Source organism: Oryzias melastigma, linkage group LG10 (assembly GCF_002922805.2).
Source record: "Oryzias melastigma strain HK-1 linkage group LG10, ASM292280v2, whole genome shotgun sequence".
NCBI classification, from domain to species: domain Eukaryota; kingdom Metazoa; phylum Chordata; class Actinopteri; order Beloniformes; family Adrianichthyidae; genus Oryzias; species Oryzias melastigma.
In genome coordinates this window covers 3973854-3985485 of record NC_050521.1, presented here as the reverse complement: position 1 = coordinate 3985485, position 11632 = coordinate 3973854, and the positions used below count along the sequence as shown (strand labels likewise).

The 11632-nt window shown below is 43.7% G+C and overlaps 1 protein-coding gene across 2 annotated transcripts in view; it reads left to right on the top strand.

The window, feature by feature from the left end:
* spen (spen family transcriptional repressor) overlaps positions 1-11632 on the top strand; it is a 53298-nt gene that overhangs the window by 1301 nt on the left and 40365 nt on the right. For both annotated transcript variants that reach the window (XM_024261066.2, XM_024261065.2), the window contains exons 2-3: positions 2046-2366; positions 7997-8593. In XM_024261066.2, coding sequence (XP_024116834.1) covers positions 2046-2366; positions 7997-8593 — 918 coding nt within the window. The remainder of the gene's footprint in view (positions 1-2045; positions 2367-7996; positions 8594-11632) is intronic.

The following is an 11632-nucleotide window of genomic DNA, read 5'->3' as shown; positions in this document are numbered from 1 at the left end:
CCCCCCCCCCCCCCCCGCTGATTCTTCTTCATCTTTTTTTGATATAATCCACGATGCGCGTAACGTGGTATTCGAGAGGGGTGGGGGTGCGACTGCTGCAAATCCGCGTGCGTGCAGGTGCATGACAGCCCAGAGTCACAGAAGATGGGGGGCGGCAGAATGAGTAAGCAGTGAGAAGAGCTGCTCTAAAATGGCGTCAGGGACTGTGCGGTGTTGGTAACTGACAAGCCGATAAATGACCCCCCACCACCACCCTCCCCCTCCCCGGCAGAAGCGGGTCTGTAGTGAGTCACAGCAACAAAGACAGCAGCGCTTTTTCAGAGGAGCTGCTGAATTCCTGTCAGAGCTGCAGCCATGAAAGCAGCTGCACTACCGCCTCTCTCCACCAGGCGCCCGGAGAGTCACATTCAGACCATAGACTGTAAAAATAATGGAGGTCCCCCATTGGAAATGCATTACTTCCTCTCCTCGCGAAAGTAGGCCGCCGCTTTCACCGTCACTTCCTGAAACGGATACCGCCATTTGCAACCCATCTTCAGCGATTGGTCTGAGTCATAGCTGAGTCATGAATCTACAGGAAGTACTGTCGCCAATCAGGAGTGAGTTTATTGTGAGTCTCCGCCTCTTTCCACGCCTCGACCACGAGACCGCGGATGTAAACAGCTTCTACTTTAATAACGGCGGCTCGAGAGAATTGTACAAGTCATTGTTGAAGCCTTTGAGGGAGAACCATTCCAACATTTGATTCTGTCAGCGGTCCTTTTGGATTTACTTACATTTATTCCTTTTTGTCGAGATAAAAGGAGCATTTGGGTGACGCTGTGCCCGAACTGCGCGCGGCCCCCTCGCGCGAGCCACAGCGTTACTTCACATGCAGGTTTACAGTCTGATCAGATGCACGTGAGAAGCGCGTTCAGCGGTATTTAAAATAAATAACCATCCTAACAAGTGAACAGCTGGATCTTTTTTCTGTTTGAAAATACGATCAGGTTTCAAGTTTGTCTCGCGGTCATCAGACGGCTGCGTCTAATACAGGCTGAAGCTGGAAAAGTGCGGCGAAGATGTGATTTTATGCGCACATACGCAACTTATTCATAAGCTACAATCAAAACAGTGAAATAAAGAAAAACGAACATTAATCAAACAAAAAAGTCCAAACCACATAACCTCAGAGTGAAATCTATTTCTACAGAGTAAATCCTCATCTAAAAATGTCGACAGCATGCTCCTCTTGTTGTTTTAAACTGCTGCATCGGTACATTCCATTGAGGAAAACAACAGTAGGACAATGATTGGTACATTGTTGAATTGTAAAGTAGGTGTTAAAAGGTCTTCACGGACCCATTGATGAAGTCTGCTCCCATTGGCTACCCGTCATCTGTCAATCAAACCCCCCAGACGTTCGACGTCAGACCCACAAACGCTTATTGAGCCATCTGATTGGTCAATTTATAACTCTAATAACTTGTGATAATGGAAAAAAATATAAAAAAAAAATTAGGATTAGAAAAAAGAAGTTAATCAGAAAGCAGCAGAGGAAGAATGATTATTCTGAGATATAAAATGACTGAGAAATAACTGTCTGTTTCTCAATGTAAGTCAATGGGACTTTGGTCTTTTTGTAACCCAGTGGTACTTCCTATATGGAACACGGAAGTAGGGGGGTTTGCTCAGTCCAGTAATTCTTATACAGTCTATGATTCAGACAAGTTTATGGTTAGAAGTGTCTGCATCCACCAGATCCAAGGTTCAGGGCTGGTTGCTAGGCGAGGAGAAAAAGATTGGAATGGAAAGCAGCAGAACGAAAAAAAAAAACCACATACATTTATATACACATCCATACAAAAACATTTATACAAAGAGACACATTTCACACTTTCACATATGTACCCTCACGTACCTGTTTTGCACTTAAGCGGTCAACATCTGGGAGGTTAGAGAATCAGAGTCTTGGATTGGAACTGTTCAGATGTGGCTGCCCTTTTGTAGGACTGAAGAAGCTGAACCTCCTCCGTAATAATGCTTGACCTTTGTTTCTGCCTCAGGTATGGACGGGTGGAGAGTGTCAAGGTGCTGCCCAAGCGTGGTTCTGAGGGTGGAGTTGCAGCCTTTGTGGATTTTGTGGACATCAAAAGTGCTCAGAAGGCTCATAATGCGATCAACAAGATGGGGGACAGAGACCTGCGCACTGATTACAATGAACCGGGGACAATTCCTAGTGCAGCAAGGGGGCTGGACGATAGTCTGTCTTTAGGCTCACGTGGCCGGGATGTAACAGGGTTCACAAGGGCGGCAGGGGGGGCTGTGTATGGGGCCCCCACGTCGCTTCACAGCAGAGATGGACGCTATGAACGCAGACTTGACGGGTAAGTGGGAAAAGTTTCTCTGGAGGCGAGTCGAACCATGGTTTCTGGTAAACGTCTTACCTCCAAGCATCTTTCCATCATCTATTCATTTACTTATTTGGGGGTTAAAGAGCAGAAAAGTCATGCTCAGGAATGAAATCATGAGGTCCCCTCAGAGGTCCTCAGATTGGACCGCAGTTCCTGGATTCCTTCTAGACGTAGACCTGATGTATCTGTTAACTGAGCATGCTCACACAGTGTCTGGTGTTTAACGTAGGGAATGGTGTAAGTGTCTGTTTGGGATTACGATTGTGAGCATAAACGTCTCCACGGGGCAAAGATTGGACATCGTAAAATTTCCAGGATTATTGGAGAAAGAGAGGCAGAGAAAGAAAGAGAGAGTGGTCCAACAGCGACCCCGGGATTCCCTTAATCTGGAGTTACGCCCTGTTCAATGGATTAATGCCATCCATTCTTCTTCATGTAACAAGAAACCAATACACATTACATTCAAAGTCACCCCTGTTCGGATTAGTCTAATTTGGCTTTCAATCATGGTGCTCACCTTGTGGAGGTGTTCACTTTTCTTACGGGTGGAGGCATGGATAACCTGCCCAGGATATTAATTCCCAACTGCTGGATTAACACCAGAAACATGAAGAGTATGCTTCATAAGAAAGGTATGGCTCTCTTCCTCTTTATTTCTTTTTTTGTTTTCTTTGGGATTTAGGGTATTTCAAATTGAGTGCTGGGAGATCTTTTCTGCTGATTCATCTCAGTAGAAAGAAACTAAACAAGTGAGCAAAGATTTTTCTACAACCTATTTTTTTTTTTTTTTACTCTACAATGACTGAGACATCTGGATAATACAAGTCAAACAAACCCTGGAATTGTGACTGGACCGGTCCAATCAGTTTTCAGTGGAGTTACTCCATACATGTTTGTGGATTACTGCACACCTTCCTGGAATTATTGCCACAGCTTGGATACAATCAACAACTCTGAGAAGTTTGCTGCATTTCCTGCAGACTCAGACTGAGATGGATGGATGAAAGACTGCAACATTGGCAAGGCTCAGAATGACCCTCTCCACTGTTGGAACGGATGCTGCTCCAAACATCAATCTGGATTACTGCTACGGGACGTTGCCTGTTTACCTGCACTGGTTACACTGGCTCATTTTACAGACTGATGGAATTCAGTAGAAGACCTTGTTTTACTGTCATAGTGGGGATCTGTGGTCTCCTTACTGAAGACTGGTTGTTGGATTTCCGTCCTGGACTCCAGAGGAACGCCCACACCTTTGGATTGATACTGGAACTTGGTTTTAGTTTTACACCCTAAAACCAGCTGAGCATCCAAGATGTGGTGCCATGAAGAGAAAGGATTATGCTCCCAAGTGTCACTTCTTCAGTTTTTCTTCCACCACTGAACATTTTTGCCCCATTTTTGCTCACAAAGTTGTATCTCCCTAAATTGTATTTGGAGTTATAGTTACCACTTTCTCAAAAGGTTGGTATGTCCTGCCCTGTGTATTCTAGCTATCCTCTCTAACCCCCTAGTTTGAACCCTTGTCTTCTCCATTTCCCCACTAACAAAAATAGAGCACATGAACTGCTGTTACTGTCTGAGTGTCTACATGCCAACATGTCTGCTATTCTCCTGGGCCCATCGAACCCCCTCCTGTGTTTGCACTGTTGAGAAATAATAGAGTTAAAAAATTCTAATGTTTACAGCGCTAACATTTTATCTCTGGTTTGGAAAACGTTCAAATTTTAGACGTTTTGTTCCATTTTTATAGTTACCAATAAATCTGTGTTTACAACAACTTTTCCATGTAGCATGCATGTTTTGGTACAGAAATAGATTGTATTATTTTGGTTTTTGAATATTTTACGCAAAGATGAGAAGCTCTCGCTAGGGTTACAATTATAGTATCCAACTATTTTCATTGAAGTAAGGTAAACAGAATTTGTGCACAAACCTAGACAAAAACGGATTAGAAGAACTGCTATGGATTTGACCTTAACTTTTATTTATTTGTCTTTTTTTTCAGTTTTGAAAAATGGCAACAGATGACGTATAATTGATCAATTGGATTACTCAATCCATTGGGGTTACATATAACTGTTTCAGAAAACCAAACAAAAATGTAATTTTTTGGTAGAGTGACTAATGAATACCTAATCCTAATAACAGAATACCGGTTCTGCTGAGTGCAAAGAGAGCAGCTGCAGGTAAAAGGAGGAACTTTCCCGTGAGACATCAGTAGATGTTTGGGACTCATCAAGCTCAAATGGACTGAATCAAGAAAAGTTCAAGTTGACCTGAATTTACTTAACCATCAGTGAAAAAAATGCTATTTTGTTGTTCGCCCCTAAATCTGGGCAATTAATTACGAGCTTCCATTAGTTACCTGAAAAATGGTTGTAATCACAGCCAAGATCTTATATAGTCGGTGTGCCAACAAGGATATATACTAGGGGTGTAACGATCAATCAACTTAATTCTATTCCTACGATCCAATCAGATCCATCTGTCTGACGCAAGTTGTTAACCAAATCGACCTATACCATTATAAAATCATTTAAAACGAGACAAATCGATAATCGATCTTGTAACATCCCATCTGGATTGAAATATGGTCAGTTTAGTTGTTCCCTTTGGATTATTCTGATGAGGAAAAACAGTGGGCTGAACTTTATCAAACAAAAATGTGAATGGATTTGACATTCATTCTTGTTTACTTATTTGTTTGTACATATATTTAATTTATACTTGATTATCTTGAAGAAATAGAAGGATTTTGGAAAACTTCACCTGCACTGTTCAGTACCGTTTATCGCTGAGTCACAGTGGTGGAAGTTTGGGATCAAGATGTCCTGGATTTATTTTAGGTCAGTGAATCAGATCCAATAGGATTGTTCAGAATGAACCAAAATCCACAATGAATCAGATCGCAACCACTGATTCTGATATGAATCAAATCGTTGTTAAAATTAATCGTTACACCCTTATGTATGGATGGATGGACAGATATTTTTTTTCTTTGACCACTTTACAACTTTAATCTAGAGCAGACACGGGGAAACTCCGGCCCAGTGGTAATTTTGACAGAAAATTTTAATTTAGTTTTAGTCATAGTCTTTTGACTAAAATAAGATTTAGTTTTAGTCGCAATTTAATCATGTTGATTCTATTAATTTTAGTCGACTAAATTACAGTAGATATTTAGTCGACAAAAATATACAGTAAAAGTAAAGTAAATTTTCATAAAAATTCATTTTCATAAAAATGAATAACAGAGATTTGATTAAATTAAAAAAAAAAAAAAACACATTTTACTTCACTTTGCTTCCAAACTTGTCATTTCTGAAAATTCAGCTTCAACAATTTAAAACACATTCAAAAATTAATTATAATTACATCCCATTTGTGATAAATGTCTGAACGTAAAAAACTTGTGTTGAAGTGGAGCGTGTGGCTGCTACGTAGGGCCTAAATCTGCCCTTAGTAGGCCCAGCCATCACAACACTGGTTCACAACGCAAATACACTCAACATCTGTACGACTGTGCCCGACAAGGGGTGTGTGTGTTTGGGTGTCTTAAAGGAGCCCCGCGTCAGAAGTAAAGAACACCTGCTTGAGACAGGGCACGGTGCTGGCAGAGCAGATTTTTCCTAGAGGGGCGGTTCACATTGTGCTGACATCAGCACGATACGACCCGCTCGTTTTTGTGGGTATGGGAGGGGCTGCTGTTGAGAGGAGAGCTTTTTAGAGGATTACTCTGAAATGCATGAACGGATCAAAATACCGTTTTGGTGTTATTTATATAGAGGAATGACAGTATAATACACTTTCAAAAAGTTGTTTTTTTTCATGGTATGCCTCCTTTTAAAACCCCAAAGATGAATCTAAGTCTTCATGTTGTGACTCTAGGGGTGTATTCAGACTGGACACATCTGGTCCGCTTAAATTGAACCCGTCTGAATACGAACAAACGAATCCTGGTCCCGGACCAGGAACCGCTCTCGGACCCATATTTGAGGTGGTCTCAGTTCGTTTCCAGTCAGACTGAACTTCGGTTGACTCTGAGATTCCTCAGTCTGAATACAATCTGTTGTGAGACTGAAATAACGTAACCACACAGCCGCCATCGGCGGTGGTAAACACGTTAGGAATGAGGTAATCGGTAAACCATGGACAAATGTAAAGCATTGATTGTCATGTTATCAAAAAGTTAGTAACTGGTCCAACTAATTATTTGTTAGAACATTAATTTCAACACTGTTAAAAACACTTCGTACTGGCTTTTCTGTGTTTCATTATACGGCATGTGTGCGTGGAGCTGCCGTGACGTCATCTTAAGTTATTTTTTAGTTCCAACAGAACTGGTGTTAGACTGAATGGATTCAGTCCAACAGCAACACTCAATTTCTCCACAGATCATGCAGTGATCAGCAAAAAACTTTTATTTTAGGTGCAAAATACCATATATCTCCTCCAGTTGTGTCCTGTCTTCAATAAATTCCAACTCAAAGAGGTGTTTGTTACTTTAGAATGGGGCTCCTGTGAGACACCCAAACACACCACCCCTGTTGAGCACAGTCATACAGACGTTGAGTATATTTGTGTTGTGACCCAGTGTAGTGATGGTTGGAACTACTAAGGCATTCCACTCTCGCATGATGTCATGAAGTGGACTGCAGCCACACGCAGCAGCAGGCTGAGCTTCAGGAATCGAGCCGTTTTACTTCCGGTTAGGAAAAAAAAACTCAGAAAATAACAAATATTTCATATATAATCTGTTTATTCGTGTTCCAAAGGTAATATATGATCATTTACATGGATATAGTTCCCTCTGAAAGGCTTAAGAAAATCATGGTAGGGCTCCTTTAAGATTTATTGTTGGGGGGGAAAAACACATTTTATGTATTTTTTTTTGTTGATTCGTGTTATAGTTTGTTAACATCAGAAGCAGATTTTAGTTCAGTTGGAAAGTGCAATCACATCCCCGGTTGTAATGGATCCTGGTTCTGGAATCAGGTTGTTCAAAAAAGCCAAAGTTAGAACTGTTTCAGTTTCTTTAAAATGACCAAATAAAGCAAGATTTTAACAGAAGTATGATTGACACAATTCATCGTTAAACTAACTAATTATTTAAAAGAAAAACACATAAAACATGTATTTTATTTCCACACAAGTAATATCAGCTTCAGCAGAAATGGATGTAAAGATTTGATAATGTTGCTTTAAAGGGAAAATCCGTGTGGCTAGAATGAATGCCTTTCTTTCTGAAACCACAGCAGCAGTTCTTGTTCATGTTTCCGAGTCTTCAGTGGAGTTTGAATTGAGAAATTTGGGTTTCCGTTGATCCTCCAGTCAAATGCACTTCTCCTCACCTAGCTATCAGTTCGGCTTTGTGATGAAATTATTTTGTTTTTCGTGGAAAACTTTTGCATGTGTAGATAATTCCCCATACAGACTTCAGAAGAGGTACAGAGCGGTTGCAGGTCACGTAATGACTCGACAGACCTGAAGAACCCAAATTTCCGATGGGAGCTCTCCAGCCCCTTTCCCCAGTTAGGAAGTATTCACAAGGAATTAATGCACCAGATCTGACCAGAAATTGCTGTCTGCTGGTTCCCCAGGGCATCTGAGAGCCGGGAGCGGCCATACGAGCACGGCACCTATGGGCATCACGAGCGACCAGGGAGTAGCTTTGACCGCCAGCGGCACTACGACAGCGACTATTACACCAGAGAGCGGACTCTGAGCACCGCAGGGAGTGCCTCCTCCTGTGGAGGCACAGCGGCCGCAGCAGGAGCTGCCGGGACTGGAGCTGCTTCTGCAGGGGGGTGCGCAGGCAGTGGTGGATCAGGGGGCGCCGCAGCAGGAGGAGGCTTAGCATGCAGTGCAAGTAGCTTCTACCGCTCCCACAGCCGAAGCCCCTGCCGCTTTGAGACACCGGAACCTCGGTATGAGCCTCGCACCAGAGAGCCCTTCGCCTCGCCCGGTGCAGTTCACAGGGACCTGTATCGGGAGGAGAGGGGGCGCCGCGGGGACAGGTCTTATCGTCACAGTCACAGCCGGTCTCCGCACTCCACGCACTCCCGGAACCCATCTCCTCAGAGGCTGATGATCCAGGCGCCTCACCCAGCACGCTCCCCCAGTGGATCTGGCTCCCACAGCCGCTCCTCCAGCTCGGACTCCGTCAGCAGCTCCACCAGCAGCAGCAGCGGCGGCAGGTGAGTGCCCCTTTCTTCAACACACCACAATGGCTTCATGGAGTCAGCAGGTACTTCCTGTTTGGAATGCCAGGGGGCAGGGTCCACTCACTCCAGATCTCAGATACAATCAATGGCTTGCGTATATTGTTGTTTAACTACAAATCCCACAATGCATTGTCTGCATGTTTGAGTGTGGAAAGGCTACAAGTGGGAGTCTTTTCTTCTGTGATGATGAACAAATCCTCACAAGAGTTGGATGAAGCTCGAGACTCAATCCTGAGGATCTTCTGTACGCAAAGCATGAGGGAGAAGCTTGATGAACTTTTATTCCGACGAGACACAAAGAAAACGTCTAGCAGAACCCACTCTTTTGATACAGGGCTCTGTTTTAGAGTGGCTGCAGGATGTTTGGATGTTTCTTTCAAAAGTTGGTCTATAGAAAAATTCTGTCATTCAAAAATCGATCCAGAAAAAGTTTCTAATTAAGGCAACTACTTTTGCCTCCCCTAGACCGCACATCACGACAAAGCATGGTTCTCTAAAGTCTGACAACTTGCTCGCACAGAGCAGCTGGCCGGCCGGGGCGCCTAAGGTTTTAAAGGCTCCTCCAGAGCGCTGGCCGTCTCTGCATGGGGTAAAGCCAGAGCAGGGATAACCCAGAATAGTTTACATGGACCACGATCGGATCAATATTGGCAGATCGATACATTTCAATCAGAATGAAAGTTGATCCAGATGGATCTGATCAAAGATATTCTGAATGTTTACAAAAGCTTTTTATTCTGATCAGGCTTTACCCTCATTTCTCGTGTCCACCTAAAGCGCTAAAGTGAGCTGTAATACAGACTTCATTGTTCCTCCACCTCTCTAGATGTTTCTTTACCCAGGATCAGCCGTGGGAATAGGTGACCTAGGCGGCCGCCTAGGGCACCATCTACTGGAGGGGGAGGGGGATCACAATGATTATATTTTGCTTCTCTTTTCTTCTATTTTTTTATGTTAAAATTTAAATAGTAATAATTAAAAACGTAGCTGCACGGTGGCGCAGTGGTTAGCGCTCTTGCCTCATAGTGAGAAGGCCCCGGTTCAAATCCCGGCTGGGGGATTTGGGACCTTTCTGTGTGGAGTTTGCATGTTCTCCCAGTGCATGTGTGGGACTCCGGCTTCCTCCCACCGTCCAAAAACATGCTTCATAGGTTAATTGGTGACTCTAAATTGCCCCTAGGTGTGAATGTGAGAGTGAATGGGTGTGAGATTGAGGCCCTGAGACAGACTGGAGACCTGTCCAGGGTGAACCCCGCCTTCGCCCATCAGCAGCCGGGTTAGGCTCCGGCACCCCCGCGACTCCGAAAGGGACAAAGCGGTCAGGAAAATGAATCGATGAATGAATTAGAAACGTAAATAAAATAACTTAAAAGTTTGATGTAATCAACAACTCTTCAGTGCAGCGGCCCTCCCTTCCTATCGCTACTAAACTCGGTTTGAGGGAGGAGAGGGCCACGACGTGTTGCTACTGATAGAGCATCTTTAAAACCTCAAGGATGAAAAAAAGGAAAGGAGGAAATACAGGCTCAAAACAGAGGGTTGTCTGTTTTATTTATATAAGTTTGCTTGGAAATTTACTCCAAGCAAGACAGATGTAGAGGGGTCTAGTGTTGTTTTTTTTTCCCCAACACCATTAACAGTTGAAAAGCCCCTTCCTTAAACTCCAGATGTTCCTCCACCTCTCAAGATGTTCCTCTACCTCTAGATTTTCCTCTACCTCTCTAGATGCTCCTCCACCTCTCGATGTTCCTCCACCTCTTTATATGTTCTTTTGCCTCTCTGGATGTTCCTCCACCTCTCTAGATGCTCCTCCAGATCTTTATATGTTTCTCCACCTCTAGATGTCCCTCCACCTCTCTATATGTTCCTTCACCTCTCTAGATGTTCCTCTACCTCTCTAGATGTCCCTCCACCCCTAGATATTCCTCCACCTCTCTATATGTTCCTCCTCTTCTCTAGATGTTCCTCCACCTCTCTAGATTTTTTTCTCCACCTCTCTAGATGTTCCTCCACCCCTGTAGATGTTCCTCCACCTCTCTATATGTTGCTCTGCCTCTTTAGATGTTCCTCCACCTTCCTAGATGTTCCTCTACCTCTCAATGTTCTTTAGCCTTTCTAGATTTTCCTCCACCTGTAGATGTTCCTCCACCTCTTTATATGTTCATTTACCTCTCTGGGTGTTCCTCTACCTATCTAGATGCTCCTCCACCTCTCTAGATGCTCCTCAGATTTTTATATGTCCCTCCACCTCTTGATGCTCCTCCACCTCTCTAGATGTCCATCCACCTCTAGATGTCCATCCACCTCTAGATGTCCCTCCACCTCTAGATGTTCGTCAACCTCTCTATATGTTGCTCTACCTCTCTAGATGTTCCGCCACCTGTCTATATATTGCTCTACCTCTCTAGATGTTCCGCCACCTCTAGATTTTCCTCCACCTCCCTAGATTTTTCTCCACCTCTGTAGATGTTCCTACACCTCTCTATATGTTGCTCTACCTCTCTAGATGTTCCGCCACCTCCAGATTTTCCTCCACCTGTAGATGTTCCTCCACCTCTCTATATGTTGCTCTACCTCTCTGGATGTTCCTCAAGATCTTTATATGGCCCTCCACCTCTAAATGTCCCTCCACCTCTCTATATGTTTCTTCACCTCTCTAGATGTCCCTCCACCTCTAGATGCTCCTCCACCTCTCTAGATGCTCCTCCACCTCTATATTTGTTCCTTCACCTCTCTAGATGCTCATCCACCTCTATATTCGTTTCTCCACCTCTCTATATGTTCCGCCACCTCTCTATATGTTCCTCCACCTCTCTATATGTTCCTCCACCTCTCTATATGTTCCTCCACCTCTGTAGATGCTCATCCACCTCTACATTGGTTTCTCCACCTCTCTATATGTTACTCCAATTCCTCCAGTTCCTTCAATTGGTAACTTCACTTCTGATCCAATAGAAATTACATGTGGAGTGCCCCAAGGCTCCATCCTGGGACCACTTCTATTTAACATCT